The sequence below is a fragment of the Falco peregrinus genome, chromosome 8, assembly GCF_023634155.1.
Source record: "Falco peregrinus isolate bFalPer1 chromosome 8, bFalPer1.pri, whole genome shotgun sequence".
NCBI classification, from domain to species: Eukaryota; Metazoa; Chordata; class Aves; order Falconiformes; family Falconidae; genus Falco; species Falco peregrinus.
In genome coordinates, this window is record NC_073728.1 from 32661086 (window position 1) to 32673135 (window position 12050).

General features: G+C 44.7%; 1 protein-coding gene across 8 annotated transcripts in view; it reads left to right on the forward strand.

Moving 5' to 3' along the window:
• The window catches only part of KALRN (kalirin RhoGEF kinase), a 528424-nt gene that overhangs the window by 417220 nt on the left and 99154 nt on the right, over window positions 1–12050 (forward strand). For 7 of the 8 annotated variants that reach the window (XR_008748289.1, XR_008748288.1, XM_055811375.1 and 4 more), the window contains exons 34-35: window positions 8430–8459; window positions 9975–10221. Coding sequence is in view for 6 of the 8 variants with exons in the window: in XM_055811375.1 (XP_055667350.1) it covers window positions 8430–8459; window positions 9975–10221 (277 nt within the window). In the remaining 2 variants the exon portion in view is untranslated. The remainder of the gene's footprint in view (window positions 1–8429; window positions 8460–9974; window positions 10222–12050) is intronic. The other variant, XM_055811373.1, reaches the window with a different exon arrangement.

Here is a 12050-nt window from a genome sequence, read left to right on the forward strand (position 1 = left end):
TATCTGACTAACTGCAACCCCCTCACCCAGACAGCATCCAGAGTTTACATATCAGCCCCAGCCTCTTAAAGTGTGATTTCAATTTGCCAGAAGTATTACTACTCTGAACTGGTGACGATTCATGGACTGCACTGGGCACAGTAGAGATAGGCACTAGACATCCAGGCTGTGCTGAGCCCGGAACATGCCCAGTGCGGTGCTGGGGCAGGGCAATGCCCTCAGCCATCACACATTCTTTCAGCCTGAAGCCTGCCTGGCGCTCAGCATCATGTCAGTAACATGCCCCAGTTTTTCTAGTATGTACTAAATCCCTCTGAACATTTCTGCCCCATAGTGTGGCACCTGCAAGGGGAAAAGGGGCAGGAAAACATGCCAGCAGGACCAGGTCTTCCTTTGGCAGCTTGGAGATGAACGCCATTCACTGTCATCGTTCCTCCCATTGTGTTTTCTGTCATCTCAAATCTGCATTCCCCTTTGTGTTCCGTTAGACCAGCTTACTACTGAAAATCATTAAAAGCAACTTATCCAAATCCACCTTTGAGTTAATTTTGGCCCTGATTTATAGTAATGGGACCTAGGGACCAACAATAAAAAAGAAAAATAGCAGCTATTAAATCTGTTAAAAGGAAGTGGCTTGGAAAAGGAGAGGGATGCCAAGCTGGCCTCTCCAGCAATGACAGAGGGGAGCCAGACTTACAGGACCATATGGCTTAGACATAGTTTGAATAATCTCCTGCAATTAAAAATAAAGCCAGTTTTATATAAAACATCTGTTCTGTGAATTCAACAATTTGGGCAAAAAAAAAAAAAATATTAGGGGGCACTTTAAATCCTTCATCGTGATTTTTGTTTCTCTGTTCAGATCCTTACCTATTTTGAGGAGCTAATATCCCTGAAGGAGCGGTGTTGTGGTTTCCTATGATGCTACCAAGCATCAGTGCAGGCTTTTGCATTTCTGTGTGCTGGGCTCCCCATCCATGCTGCCTTCAGATGCTTAGCTTTCATTGCTAATGTGTGTGTTTTAGGAGAGTCCAGAGCACCTCAAGCAGGTCAGTGAAGATCAGCAGAGGGTCTGCAATGAACAGGCCTCCCCAGAGCTGGGCTGAGACACAGGAAGGCAGTCCTCCCATCAGCCAGCCCTGTGCACTGCTCGGAACGGTGCTGGGAGCTGGGCATGGCTGTCTACTGGGAAGGGTATCTATCTAATGTAATCAGGCTTATATGTATCTAAAACACAATGCTACTTATCCAATAAATCCTGATCCCTGCATGCTAGCAGAGGTAGAGTAAGAGATTGTCCCTTTTCTGCCTTCAAGCACTCACTTCTTACACCGGGACCACAGCAGGAAAGCATAGCTTTGAAGCGATCTGCAACTGTTTGTCTTGGAAATGTCTCCTTTGTATTTGACAAGGCAGGGAAGGGGATAGATCTGTTGCAGGTGTTGTTTGAAATTATATCACTTTTCACAACTCCATTAAAAGGGTAGCTGTGCAGACAGCAACATACCTGTCTAAAATAATTATCCAGATTATAAAGGAAATAAATCTGGGGATATGTGTACCAAGCAAATTTGATCCAGTGCACAAACTGAGATTTGCTTTGTTCTAAAGCATTCCTGGGGTGATCTTATTGTGCTTTTCTTCTGAGTATCTTTTCACTTCCTTCCTAAGAGGGCATCAGTCTGAGGTTTCTCCTCTGGTTCTTGTGAGCTATTGTTCCTAGTTCTTCAGGTAACTATTCTTATTTCAACGTCATTTAAAAGCAGAGATGGCTAATTGGGGACCTGTAGGTCCTAATTATTCCTTGATGTTGATATCAGGGAAGGTATAGGTTCTCTGCTGACAAGCAAATAGCGGGGAAAATACTCAGCTGGGAACACTGGCCAGGGCAGAACACCCTGGTTAGACAAAGACAGATGTACACATTGCCCACCCTTTGCAAGGGCTTATGTGCTTGTCTCTTGTCTTTCTAAAGCTCCTGTTGGATTTGAATTCTTCTTCTGCAGCGGTACCAGGTATGTGATGCAGGCAGCCAGGTTTCTATTTTAAACTCATCAGCTGTGTAGACCTTTTACTGTGCACACTTTGCCTGTGCTGTTTGTACCTGGAGATGTTTCACAAAGTTCCTGGCCAGAATACACAATCAGATTTTGTGTACTTGCTAGCAGCGTCTTGGGAGTTGATGTCTGATGAATGTCTGTTGACTGAAACCCTCAATGTCCCAGGTCAAGATTGTCTGCTTTGCTCAGACTGTGCTGGACGTGTGAAAGCAACTAGTTAGTACTCCCTGATTTGTCTATTCTTGTGCTTGTATTAACCCTGGGTGAGTTTAGAACATCTTGTGGCTGTGAAAGACAGGAGGTGGGGGTTTACCTTGGAGGGTTTCAGCTGTCTGCCTTTCTCACTTTCTGTGACGCTGGCAACAAAGGGTTTTGGAGCCAGTCATGCTGGCTCTGTGTCACTGAAGAAACACAGATGATATCTGCTCTATTTTGTGCTTGTCCAGGGAAGGGAAAGGAGTGGAATTTGGGTACCAGCTCTCTGAGCCAAATGCCATGAGAAAACTTTCAGTCTATAGGATCAAACACAGACTGGTGCCCTGGTTCAGTTTGTTGGGTGAAACAAACTGAGTCTGGTAATCTTTATCTTCAAAAGCATTTTTTATAGTTGGATGTGCTGCTTAATTTGGGTCAACTTAGTCTTATTTTCTGGACAAAAGGCTCCAGAAATAATTCAGACAGCTCCATTCAAGCTGTTCTGCAGATGTCAGCATATGGCAGAGTCCAGAAATGCAGCACAGTCAGGATATGGTCATCTAGTAGGGACTCCAGCAAGAGATGCTGGACAGGAAAGGTATGTGCCTTTTGAGACCATAACAACAGATTTCCTTTCCGTTAGCATATTTATACGTCTCATGTGCCATCTCTGTGTCTTCTTCCTGCTGTGGAATAACTTGCTGTGTCTTGATTTATGGAATGCTGCACATCCAGATGCCTCTCTTATCTGCTTGCTGAGAAGAGAAAAGATGATATATTTGGGCTACAGGCTGTTACCATTATCCTAGCCATGTGTTTGACTTATTGCTTAAATATAGACACCTTCCAGTGGAGCTCAAGCAGTGATCCTCTCTGGTCAGACAAAACAGGAAGAGTGGAAAGCAACAGCTGCATCTTAATGGCAGATGGGTAGGGGGGCCCTGAGGACTAAGCAAGACTCAGAGGTACGGCAGGTATTCTCCACTGAATTCCTGATTCTGAACCCAGTCTGGAGCAATTCTGCTGACCGTAACAGGTTATTCCTGGTTCAGCTCATTGTTCCTGATATACAGTCTGTCCCCATAGAAACACCTCTGTACTGATGCTACAAACTTCACCAGGAATGCCAGATCTCTAGCTCAACATCCTTTATTGCTGCAGAGGCTTAAGAGGGAGGAACATGGGTCACTCGGTACTTGCACTCCAAACAAAGCCTGTTACAAAGAAAACGAAAGCAATTCTCTAGTACTGAAATTCCTCAAAGGCTTCTTCTGAATTTGATATCTCTCTCTAACCTCCCAGTAAAAAGAAAATCTCTACAAAATTACATAAGTCTTTGCAAAGAACTCCATGGGGAGTAAGATTTCTCATGCCTGTCCCCACCTAGAGTGACAGTTCCTGGTTCTATTGCAATGCACAGAATCAACATCTAAGTGGTTTTATTTACTTTTTAAAAACCTCTTGATAGGAATGCAAATCCCATTCTTGCTCCCACTGCTGCTCTAACCCTCTTGAAATAGGCTGTTTATGGTGACTAAACATTTCTACCCAAAACTGGCTGTCATCCAAAACCAGATGGGCAAAAAGCCTAAGAGCAACAGAAAACTAGCAATTTATATTAGGACACAGTGCTGCACCACACAGAATGCTTTGTTTAAACTAGCAGAGCTCTGCGTCCTGTTGAATATACGTAAATAACCAGCTAGTGTGGATTTCTACAGCAATGTTGGCATATTTCAAAATAGTTAAATACTCTGAGCAACTCTTCTGACCCTGATAGGTTCATTCTCCATTGCTGATTCTTTGGCTGCAAAGCAGATGTTGGCTTGCGATTTGTACTGCAGATTAAACAACTTCTTACCTACCTGAAATGTATCAGTTTTTACCTACATCTGCAGATGCTGTGCACTGCTGGTTCTGCTTCTGAATGTGATTGAAAACTATACTGAAGGGGAAACTGAAGAATTTTAGGAGCAGAAAAAGGAGATAAATATGAACAAATTATACAGTAATTTTAATAAAAGAGTACGCTGGATTATTCAGTATAGTGAGTTGGGCTAGGTGTGGTTCTTTACATTATAATCTATTTTTAAATAGCTTAATATTGCATGAAAGGATAGTCATGTGCTGTGTACTGACAGAGCATCTTTGGCAGTCGCAAGACCTTAGGCCAGACAAATGACAATCTGTAGGCTTTGGCAAAGGTGTGGCAGCTTCAGTTTATTGTGTTTTCAGGCAGTGTGATACTCAAAAGGAGTTGATGCAAAGGGGAGATATAGGTAGGTATAATACAATGACGTTTATTCTCCTGAAGTAACAGTTGCAAGAAGGATCTGATCAAACTATAAGCATATTTGGAAACGAGGAGCCCAAGGTATAACTGATCTGTGTACTTCATTTGGCAGTGAGTGTCAGTGACTGGCAGTGAGATTGCCTGAGCTGTATTCATTCCTCAGCATCCAGCCCCGGCATTCAAATACAGCACTGAGCCAAAGGAACCGCCCGGGTACATGCAGCTTCTGTCACAGGGCTGGCTGGAAGGAGACAGCAGCATCAAAACCCTGGCTGTGGTCCAGCTCACAGGGACTCCCATGAGCATCAAAGGTAGCTCCCTGACAGAACAGGTAGCCAAGTTGTCACTGTTATGTGCTTTCACATGTCACAGACCACGACGTCATTCACAAGCCTCTAACAAGCTCTAAAGCTCTAAAGACCTTAATTATGAAAGAACTAAAACCTTTGTTATGGCACAGTGCCACAGGAGGGAAGACCAAGCACACCAGTATTTTGCACCCTTGTAGAAACAGACAATTGAAATGCTGCTACATTTGCTGCTACGTTATTCACTCACGCGGATACAACCACCACAGTATCACTATTACCAGTTCACTGCCTCTCAGATCTTGGGGTCATGTTTTAGAAACAGTGTGAGATCCATTGCAAGTTGCAGGATCAACCATTTACTTACCCATTTAAGAAGTGCCCAAGGAGTCCTCCTTCAGACACCCATCTCCCAAATCCTTGTGCATCCTGTTAGAGCGATATTCATTCCCACTTTCTTTTCAACTGGAGTGGATTTAGTACTACTTAAGATCTGTTTTAGAGGGAAGGAAGGGCAGCCTGTGACCTGATAGGTGTTTTCTATCTGCAATATAATGATAAATGTGTCTCTAGTGTTCAGCCTTGCTTCCTCTGGCTGCTGCTTTGTGGCTGCAAACTAAACAGATGCAGCAGTGGACATGCACACATACTGTTATTCAGAAAAGACCATCACATGGTAATCCTGCACGAACTAGTACCTGCTGGTCCCTGGAGCTGCGCTGGCTCCTGTGCTTGGAGCAGCCTGGATGCCCCTGCAGCAGGATGTGACCATGCCTGGGGTCATTTTGGTTGCTCGCCCTTCACCTTCCTGCGGCTGATGGGCACTCAGTTTGGTGTTCCCAGAAGCACAAAGCCTTGTGTGAGTCATGACAAAACTCATTCACCAGAGTCAGCAGCTGACATAAACCGCTCTCATCGATGCTCAGAGGTTTGTGAGCAGTGTCCTGTGGTAGAGAGGGGAGTTTTCAATGGCTGCATGGTTGGGTCCCTGTCTGCACTGATGACATAGGGCAGGGCTCCATTCCAGCTTAGATTGGATCTGGTTTAGAACATCCTGGTCAAAACCACTCAGATACTGAATGCGGAGTGATGCTTCCTAGCCCAGGAACAAGTAAATGCAGAGGATGGGAGATGGTTTGCTGGTGGCAGGCACCATGGAGACAGGCTGGGCTCCTGCTAGCTTCTCTCAGGACATAGAGCATGTTCACTCCAGACTGCTTGAGGCCCTCCTGCTTCCTCATTACATTTTGCTATTTGCTTCTACCCTTTCCTTTTCTTCCTCATGTTAAGGCTGTTCATTGCTGTGTAATTCATTAGATTTGTCCCTCTGTCAGGTCTTTCAGTTATGCCTTGTACTCTGCAAAGGCATGTTGCATTGTTATTTTTGTTTTATTGTCTCTCATCGATCTTACTGTGCCATACACAGATTAGACTGCTGTCTGGGTTTTAAATATATCCAGTCAGTGGCTGCAATGGTGTTTTTTATCACAGGAATAATAAAAGTGAACATTACATGTTAAAATATGAAGCCATTTACCTGTGAAGTTCAACCTTAAAGCCATTCTCTATTTTCTTCCTCTTTCGAAACAAAACACAGTATGCGTGAGAAACCAGCAGCCCCCATCTGTGTTCCAATTTGCATGCTCCAACGTAGAGAGAAGCATGATATACTTCTCTGAGATGGGAAAATGATTCTCTAAAAACAAATTAAGTACCTAATAGCTTGAGGGATCACTTCATAGGTGAAAGGATTTCTGCCATCGGGAATCAGATGTATTTGCATTATTCCTCAGTGGCTTACAAATTGTGTATGTATAATATAATCTTTCTAGAGAGATGACTTTGCTGTGGCTTAATTTGGTAAATAAATGTTCTTTGTGGTGTGATGATATGTAAGACACAGATCCCGCACGATAAATACTTGGAAGTCCTTGGGCAAAAGGAAGGAGCTCCTTTTCTGTTCCTTGTGGATGGCACCTGAAAATGATCTGCGGGCTCCTGTCTGAGCTTACTGCTCATACCTATCACCTGCACCTGTAAAAAGGAACGTGCCTAATTCCTCCTGCCAAAGAGAGGGTCTTTCCCTCCCATAAAATGTGTTATTTTAGCACTGACCCCAGCTGGTGGGTTGGAGTGTGGGGAAGCCCTGATCCATGTTTCCATTCTGAGAATGTTGAGGAGCAGGTGATATAAATTCATATGACTTCCAGGAAGCCAAGGGAGGTTAGCTCCCTCCCTCACACATCAAAGGTAGGCTTCTAAAGCCGGGGCAGGGGGGATGAATAGCTCCCCTGCTGAGGAAGAGTGTGGTCACACCAGGTGCTGAGCAGCTCCTCGAGGGGGTGATTACTTCCTGTTCTCATTATATTAAATGGTTATTTTTAATGAATCAGAGAGAACAGGAGCTCAGGGCTAGATGGTACCTGAGGGTTATGGAGCACACCTGTCTCCTCTAGGATAATGTTTACAGGTGTCGCTGTAATTGAAGCATCTGTTTGTATCACAGATGTTTAGTTATCTGAGAAGGGATTGACAAAGACCTGTGACGCTGATTTCAGGCTAGGTTTAGGGCAGCACTTCCTAGGCTGATGCTCCCTGGGAAGTGCCTTGTTAGTCCCAAACTTCCCCAAGTGCTGTCCTCACCAGGCCTTTTCCCCTGGAAATATTTCAGGGCTGTTTCACCTTTCCTGCTTAAGCAATGAACGCTATTTAATTTTCAAAAATCAACCCAAACCATCTGAAGAAATTTTTTTAATATTCTGGAGCTTCCTCTGCCCGTATCATTGGAAGTGGTGGGTGCTGAGATCCTGGCTGAACCAGCTTCTTCGTGCCCAGACAGTGCACATCATACTTAGGTAAGCACTCTAAAGACAAGTTTAGAGTTAATTCTTTATAGCAAATTAGTTTGCTGTGTGATGGCAAACACGGACACCTAGTGGTTGGTACTCGAGTGCAGGGCATGTAGAGGCTTTAAATGAATCTGAGACAGGAATAGTTACAGCAGGGTATTTGTTCGCGTTTCCCCGTAAAAGAATGAGAGATTTTATTATTTTCAGAGTATATAGCACAGGTAGAATAATTTGGGGCATATAACTTTACTTAGGAAGGAGTAGTGGAAGAATTAGGTGAAATTCATCACATTTGGTAAGTGTTATTTACCAAGAAGTAATATTATTTTTTTCTTGTGTCTTAAATACCTCATACCAAACCAGATCAGATACCATATTGGATCAGAAGGATATTCTACTCCTCAAATTATTCCATAGCAAAGAAACCTCGGCAAATATTATAACAATATCTTATTCTTACCGTACCTATGAATGTTTGTACTCTAGTTACGGGAAGATTATGTCGGCGTGATGAATGGTGGGTTTGCTGGTAAACTGCATAGCTAGGTGCTAAAGAGATCTCTCGTGTGCTTTCATCAACCCACTGAGCTCTTTCTGCCCGGATTAATGCCAGCTTTTGTCTGAATGGCTTCAAACAGCTGCCGTGGTTTATTTTGTTTGTTTATTCTATTTATTTACAAATAATCTTTCAGAGAATTATTTCCTTCTTCTTCCCCAAATCTAGCATTTCGTCTACGGCAGAGACACAGGACAGGTGAGAACCAGTCCTTGTCCACTGATCCCTTTCTGTAATTGTAAATATCACCCCTGTGAATGGGATTTCTTTTACATCTGTGTTGGACACACAAACCCCTATGCCACTGAGTGAGGAGATGGGCTGTCTTGGGCTAAGATAAGAGATGTTGAGATTGTACCAGCTGAAGAGTGACGTCTGTAGAGTGTGGCTCCTCAGGGGCTCCCCCATTCAAACTGATAAGCAGATCCCAGTTTTCACTGATTTCACAGAGATACTCAACATCTTACAAGATTTCTCCCAATTCAGTTGGATTTACAAGTTGCTCCTTTAAAAATATTATATAATATGCTTGGGTTTAGCTTCATATCCTAAGAAAACAAGGTTTATGGTATTATACTGTTTTGAATCAGCTTGTTTACTACTCTCATCTTAATAACTTTTGAATCAGGGAACTAATTTATATCAAATTTGACACCGGAATAAGGACCTCAAAGATTGCTGCAAGCTTCAGGAAAGCAGGCAGCAGGCAGAGGAGAAAGACCCAAAGTAGGGCCCCTAATGACAGGCAGACAGCAAGAAATCCACATTGTAGAGAAGCATTAAGATTCTTCACACCAGAAAAACTTAGAATTGTTCTTGCACATTTTCAGACACCCAAGAATCCAACTCTGAGACCCAAATCTGTAAAAAACCAAGCTTCGTTAGCTCTGCTGCTTGTGCAATCACTTCTTCTGGTTTGTTCTGCTACATACACAAGTACTTACATATCCGGTCTCTGGTTATATAGAGAATGTGATTAAACAAAGAGCAGTATTGTTCATCGAGAGCAGCAGGGTGTGAGGCTGAAGGAAAGCAGCAGGTTGCCAGTGCTCAGTACGGAAGTAAGACGATACATTTATACTTAGATACAAATCCTGGAAGTCAGCATATAATCAATCACTCTACGTTTATATATTTACACCTCTGTTTTCCATCAAAGAGCATGGGAGGAGCTTTTCTGATCCTCACCGTCAGGATTCCTGACTATCCCAAGGGGTCCCTAGAGCCAGCTGGGGAAGATGAGGGCATGTTTCTTGTCTTGAAAAAAAAAAAAAAAATGTAGCTGTTTCCTCACTGCTCTGGTGGCACATGGGAATGTGTCTAACTCATGCTGTGGAGGGGTGAGCTGGAATTTGTCCTGCCATGAGGCATAGCACCAAGGCAACCAGTCTACAAAGTCACCCCAGAAACTTAAGCAAGAAAAAAAGCAAGGTTTCTGTTGGACACTCACAGCTAGCATTCAAAATGTTACTGGGTGGGTGGCTGTGACTTCTCATTTCAGCCCAGCGAAATCAATAAGGTAAAGGAAACCAGGGCCACAATGTGCTGAACTTTGACAAAAGAAATTATTAACTTGGCTTCTGAGGCATACAAGTCCTGTCCTTGCCAGTGTAAATATGATGCAAAGATGATTGCCTTCATCCTACCCTCTCTAACTTCTGTTCTTGTTGTTTGTTTTTTGGTTGTTTTTTTTTTCCTGTTGAACCTGGGCAGTTGTCTGGAGGGTGCGAACTAACTGTGGTGCTCCAGGACTTCACAGCCAGCCACAGCAGCGAGCTGAGCATTCAGGTGGGGCAGACGGTAGAGCTGCTGGAGAGGCCGAGCGAAAGGCCAGGCTGGTGTTTGGTCCGGACCACGGAGCGGAGCCCGCCTCAGGAGGGTCTGGTCCCCAGCAGCGCGCTCTGCATCTCCCATTCCCGCAGCAGCGTGGAGATGGATTGCTTCTTCCCTTCAGGAAAAGGTAGGCAACCGTCCGGCAGGTTTAAGACTGTTTCGGATTTCCCCTTTTGTATCATGTAAGTGCGAAGCTGCTTGGGTAGCTCTTGCAGTCGGCATGGGTAAAAGGCTCTTTAGTCATTAGTGAGTTTTGTTACCGGATCTCTGTGAATGGGCACAGCACTAGCCTAACTCCATTTCCATGAATCAATGTTTGTATGTGTGCGTCTTTTGCTGTGTGACAGTCATTATTGTCTCTCAGAGCCTGGATAAAAAGAAGACTTTTAAACAATGAAGGGACGGTTTTCAGTGCCTAAAAGCCTAGAAGGAGGGAAAGTCATGTTGTATATACACCCAGGATGCCCCAAATCATGGATATGTTACTTAATGAGTGCCACAGTGCACACTAGTGCATGGTCTTTTGGTGTATCGTTGCTGCCTGTCTATTATTGCAAAGAAGCCACCAGTGTGTACTGGTACACTCTATTGACTCATGAACTGGAGACATTGTGCGTAATGGCACAGTACAATGGGGAAAGAATCATTTACAACTAGTGTGCAACAAAACACAACCATAGTATTATCCTGAGAGCGTGGGCTTCACCCACAATGAAGGGTAAAATCTTGTTTGTGTCTGTGGTGTCTGTGGCCTATTTAGTTGGTGTTCTGTTCTGAGCAATGTGTGTCCTGCACATAGCATCCACGCAACCAAGCATAGGAGACGCTCCAGACCGATAGTCCAGAACCAGTTCAGTTCAGCATGGCCAGAGCAAACTCCTTTTGGCTGTGCCCCCTCTTTTGGCCATGCACAATGCAAGTAGGTTCCAGGGAGGAAAGGCTCCTGTTATCTCACTTTCGACTTCAAGCCCACAACGTGAACTGGCTTTTTAAATTTTTTTTTCCCCCTCTGCATTAAGGGAAATAGAAGTCGATCCCTTCTTGTTTGAGTAACTTAAGCTTGGTGGTTTTGTTTGTTTTGAGAAAAAGCACTGAAACCGGACTGTAGTGCGTCCTCTCTCCCTGCCTGCACTCCTGCTGGGGAGGCTGGGCGCGGGGCGCACCCTTGGGACAGAGCAGCGCGGTCCAGCCAGGGTCCGCAGTCAGTGTCCCTTAAAGAGCTCTCTGATCCAAACCTGGGGAAGGAGAGCTCAGCTTTTCCTCTAAGATATGATCCCCTCAGCAGGTCTCATTCCTTTAGGTGCTTCCCCTTGCCCTGCTTTGTGAGAGGGAGGAGGTATTCAGCGTTGGCTGTCCACTCTGTCTGCTGTGCAAACTCCAAACTCATGCGTTTCTTAGACCCGCTGCCGCGTTTCCTCCCTGCCACATGCCTGGGGCCCTTCCCTGCTTCTGCTGCCACAGGAGCCTGTCCTGGTCCTCAGCTGTCTTCTGAGAAGCACTGCAGTTGCTTACAGGCAAACTAAATCTGTGAATAAACAGAAAGTTAAACCTGAAAATCAGCCTGGTCTACGTAAGAGCAGTCACTGCCTGGCATGACTCACAGGAAGCAGAGATGTGTCTGCTGGGTGCATGGTTCAGCAGCTGGACTTGGGTCCTCTGCCGAAGGACACTGTGAGACACCATTCAAGCTTCATTTGAGTGCACTAAGTTGTAGAGCTTTTCCTTAAATTAAACAAAAATAAAAATTACAGGAATAAGCTGTGGAAAGGGAGGCAGAAAATCCCAAGGAGGGTAGAGGTGAGGTGGGGCAGGGGTTGAGTGCTGGCCGGGGCTGTGGGGACTCTGGCGTGATTGCATGAGCTTCAGGGCACAATTGCACCACAGTATGGCACGAAGGGCACAGTGCCAGGCTTTGGCTGGTGGACCAGAGCTAACTGATGCCTGGGAGCCACCAGG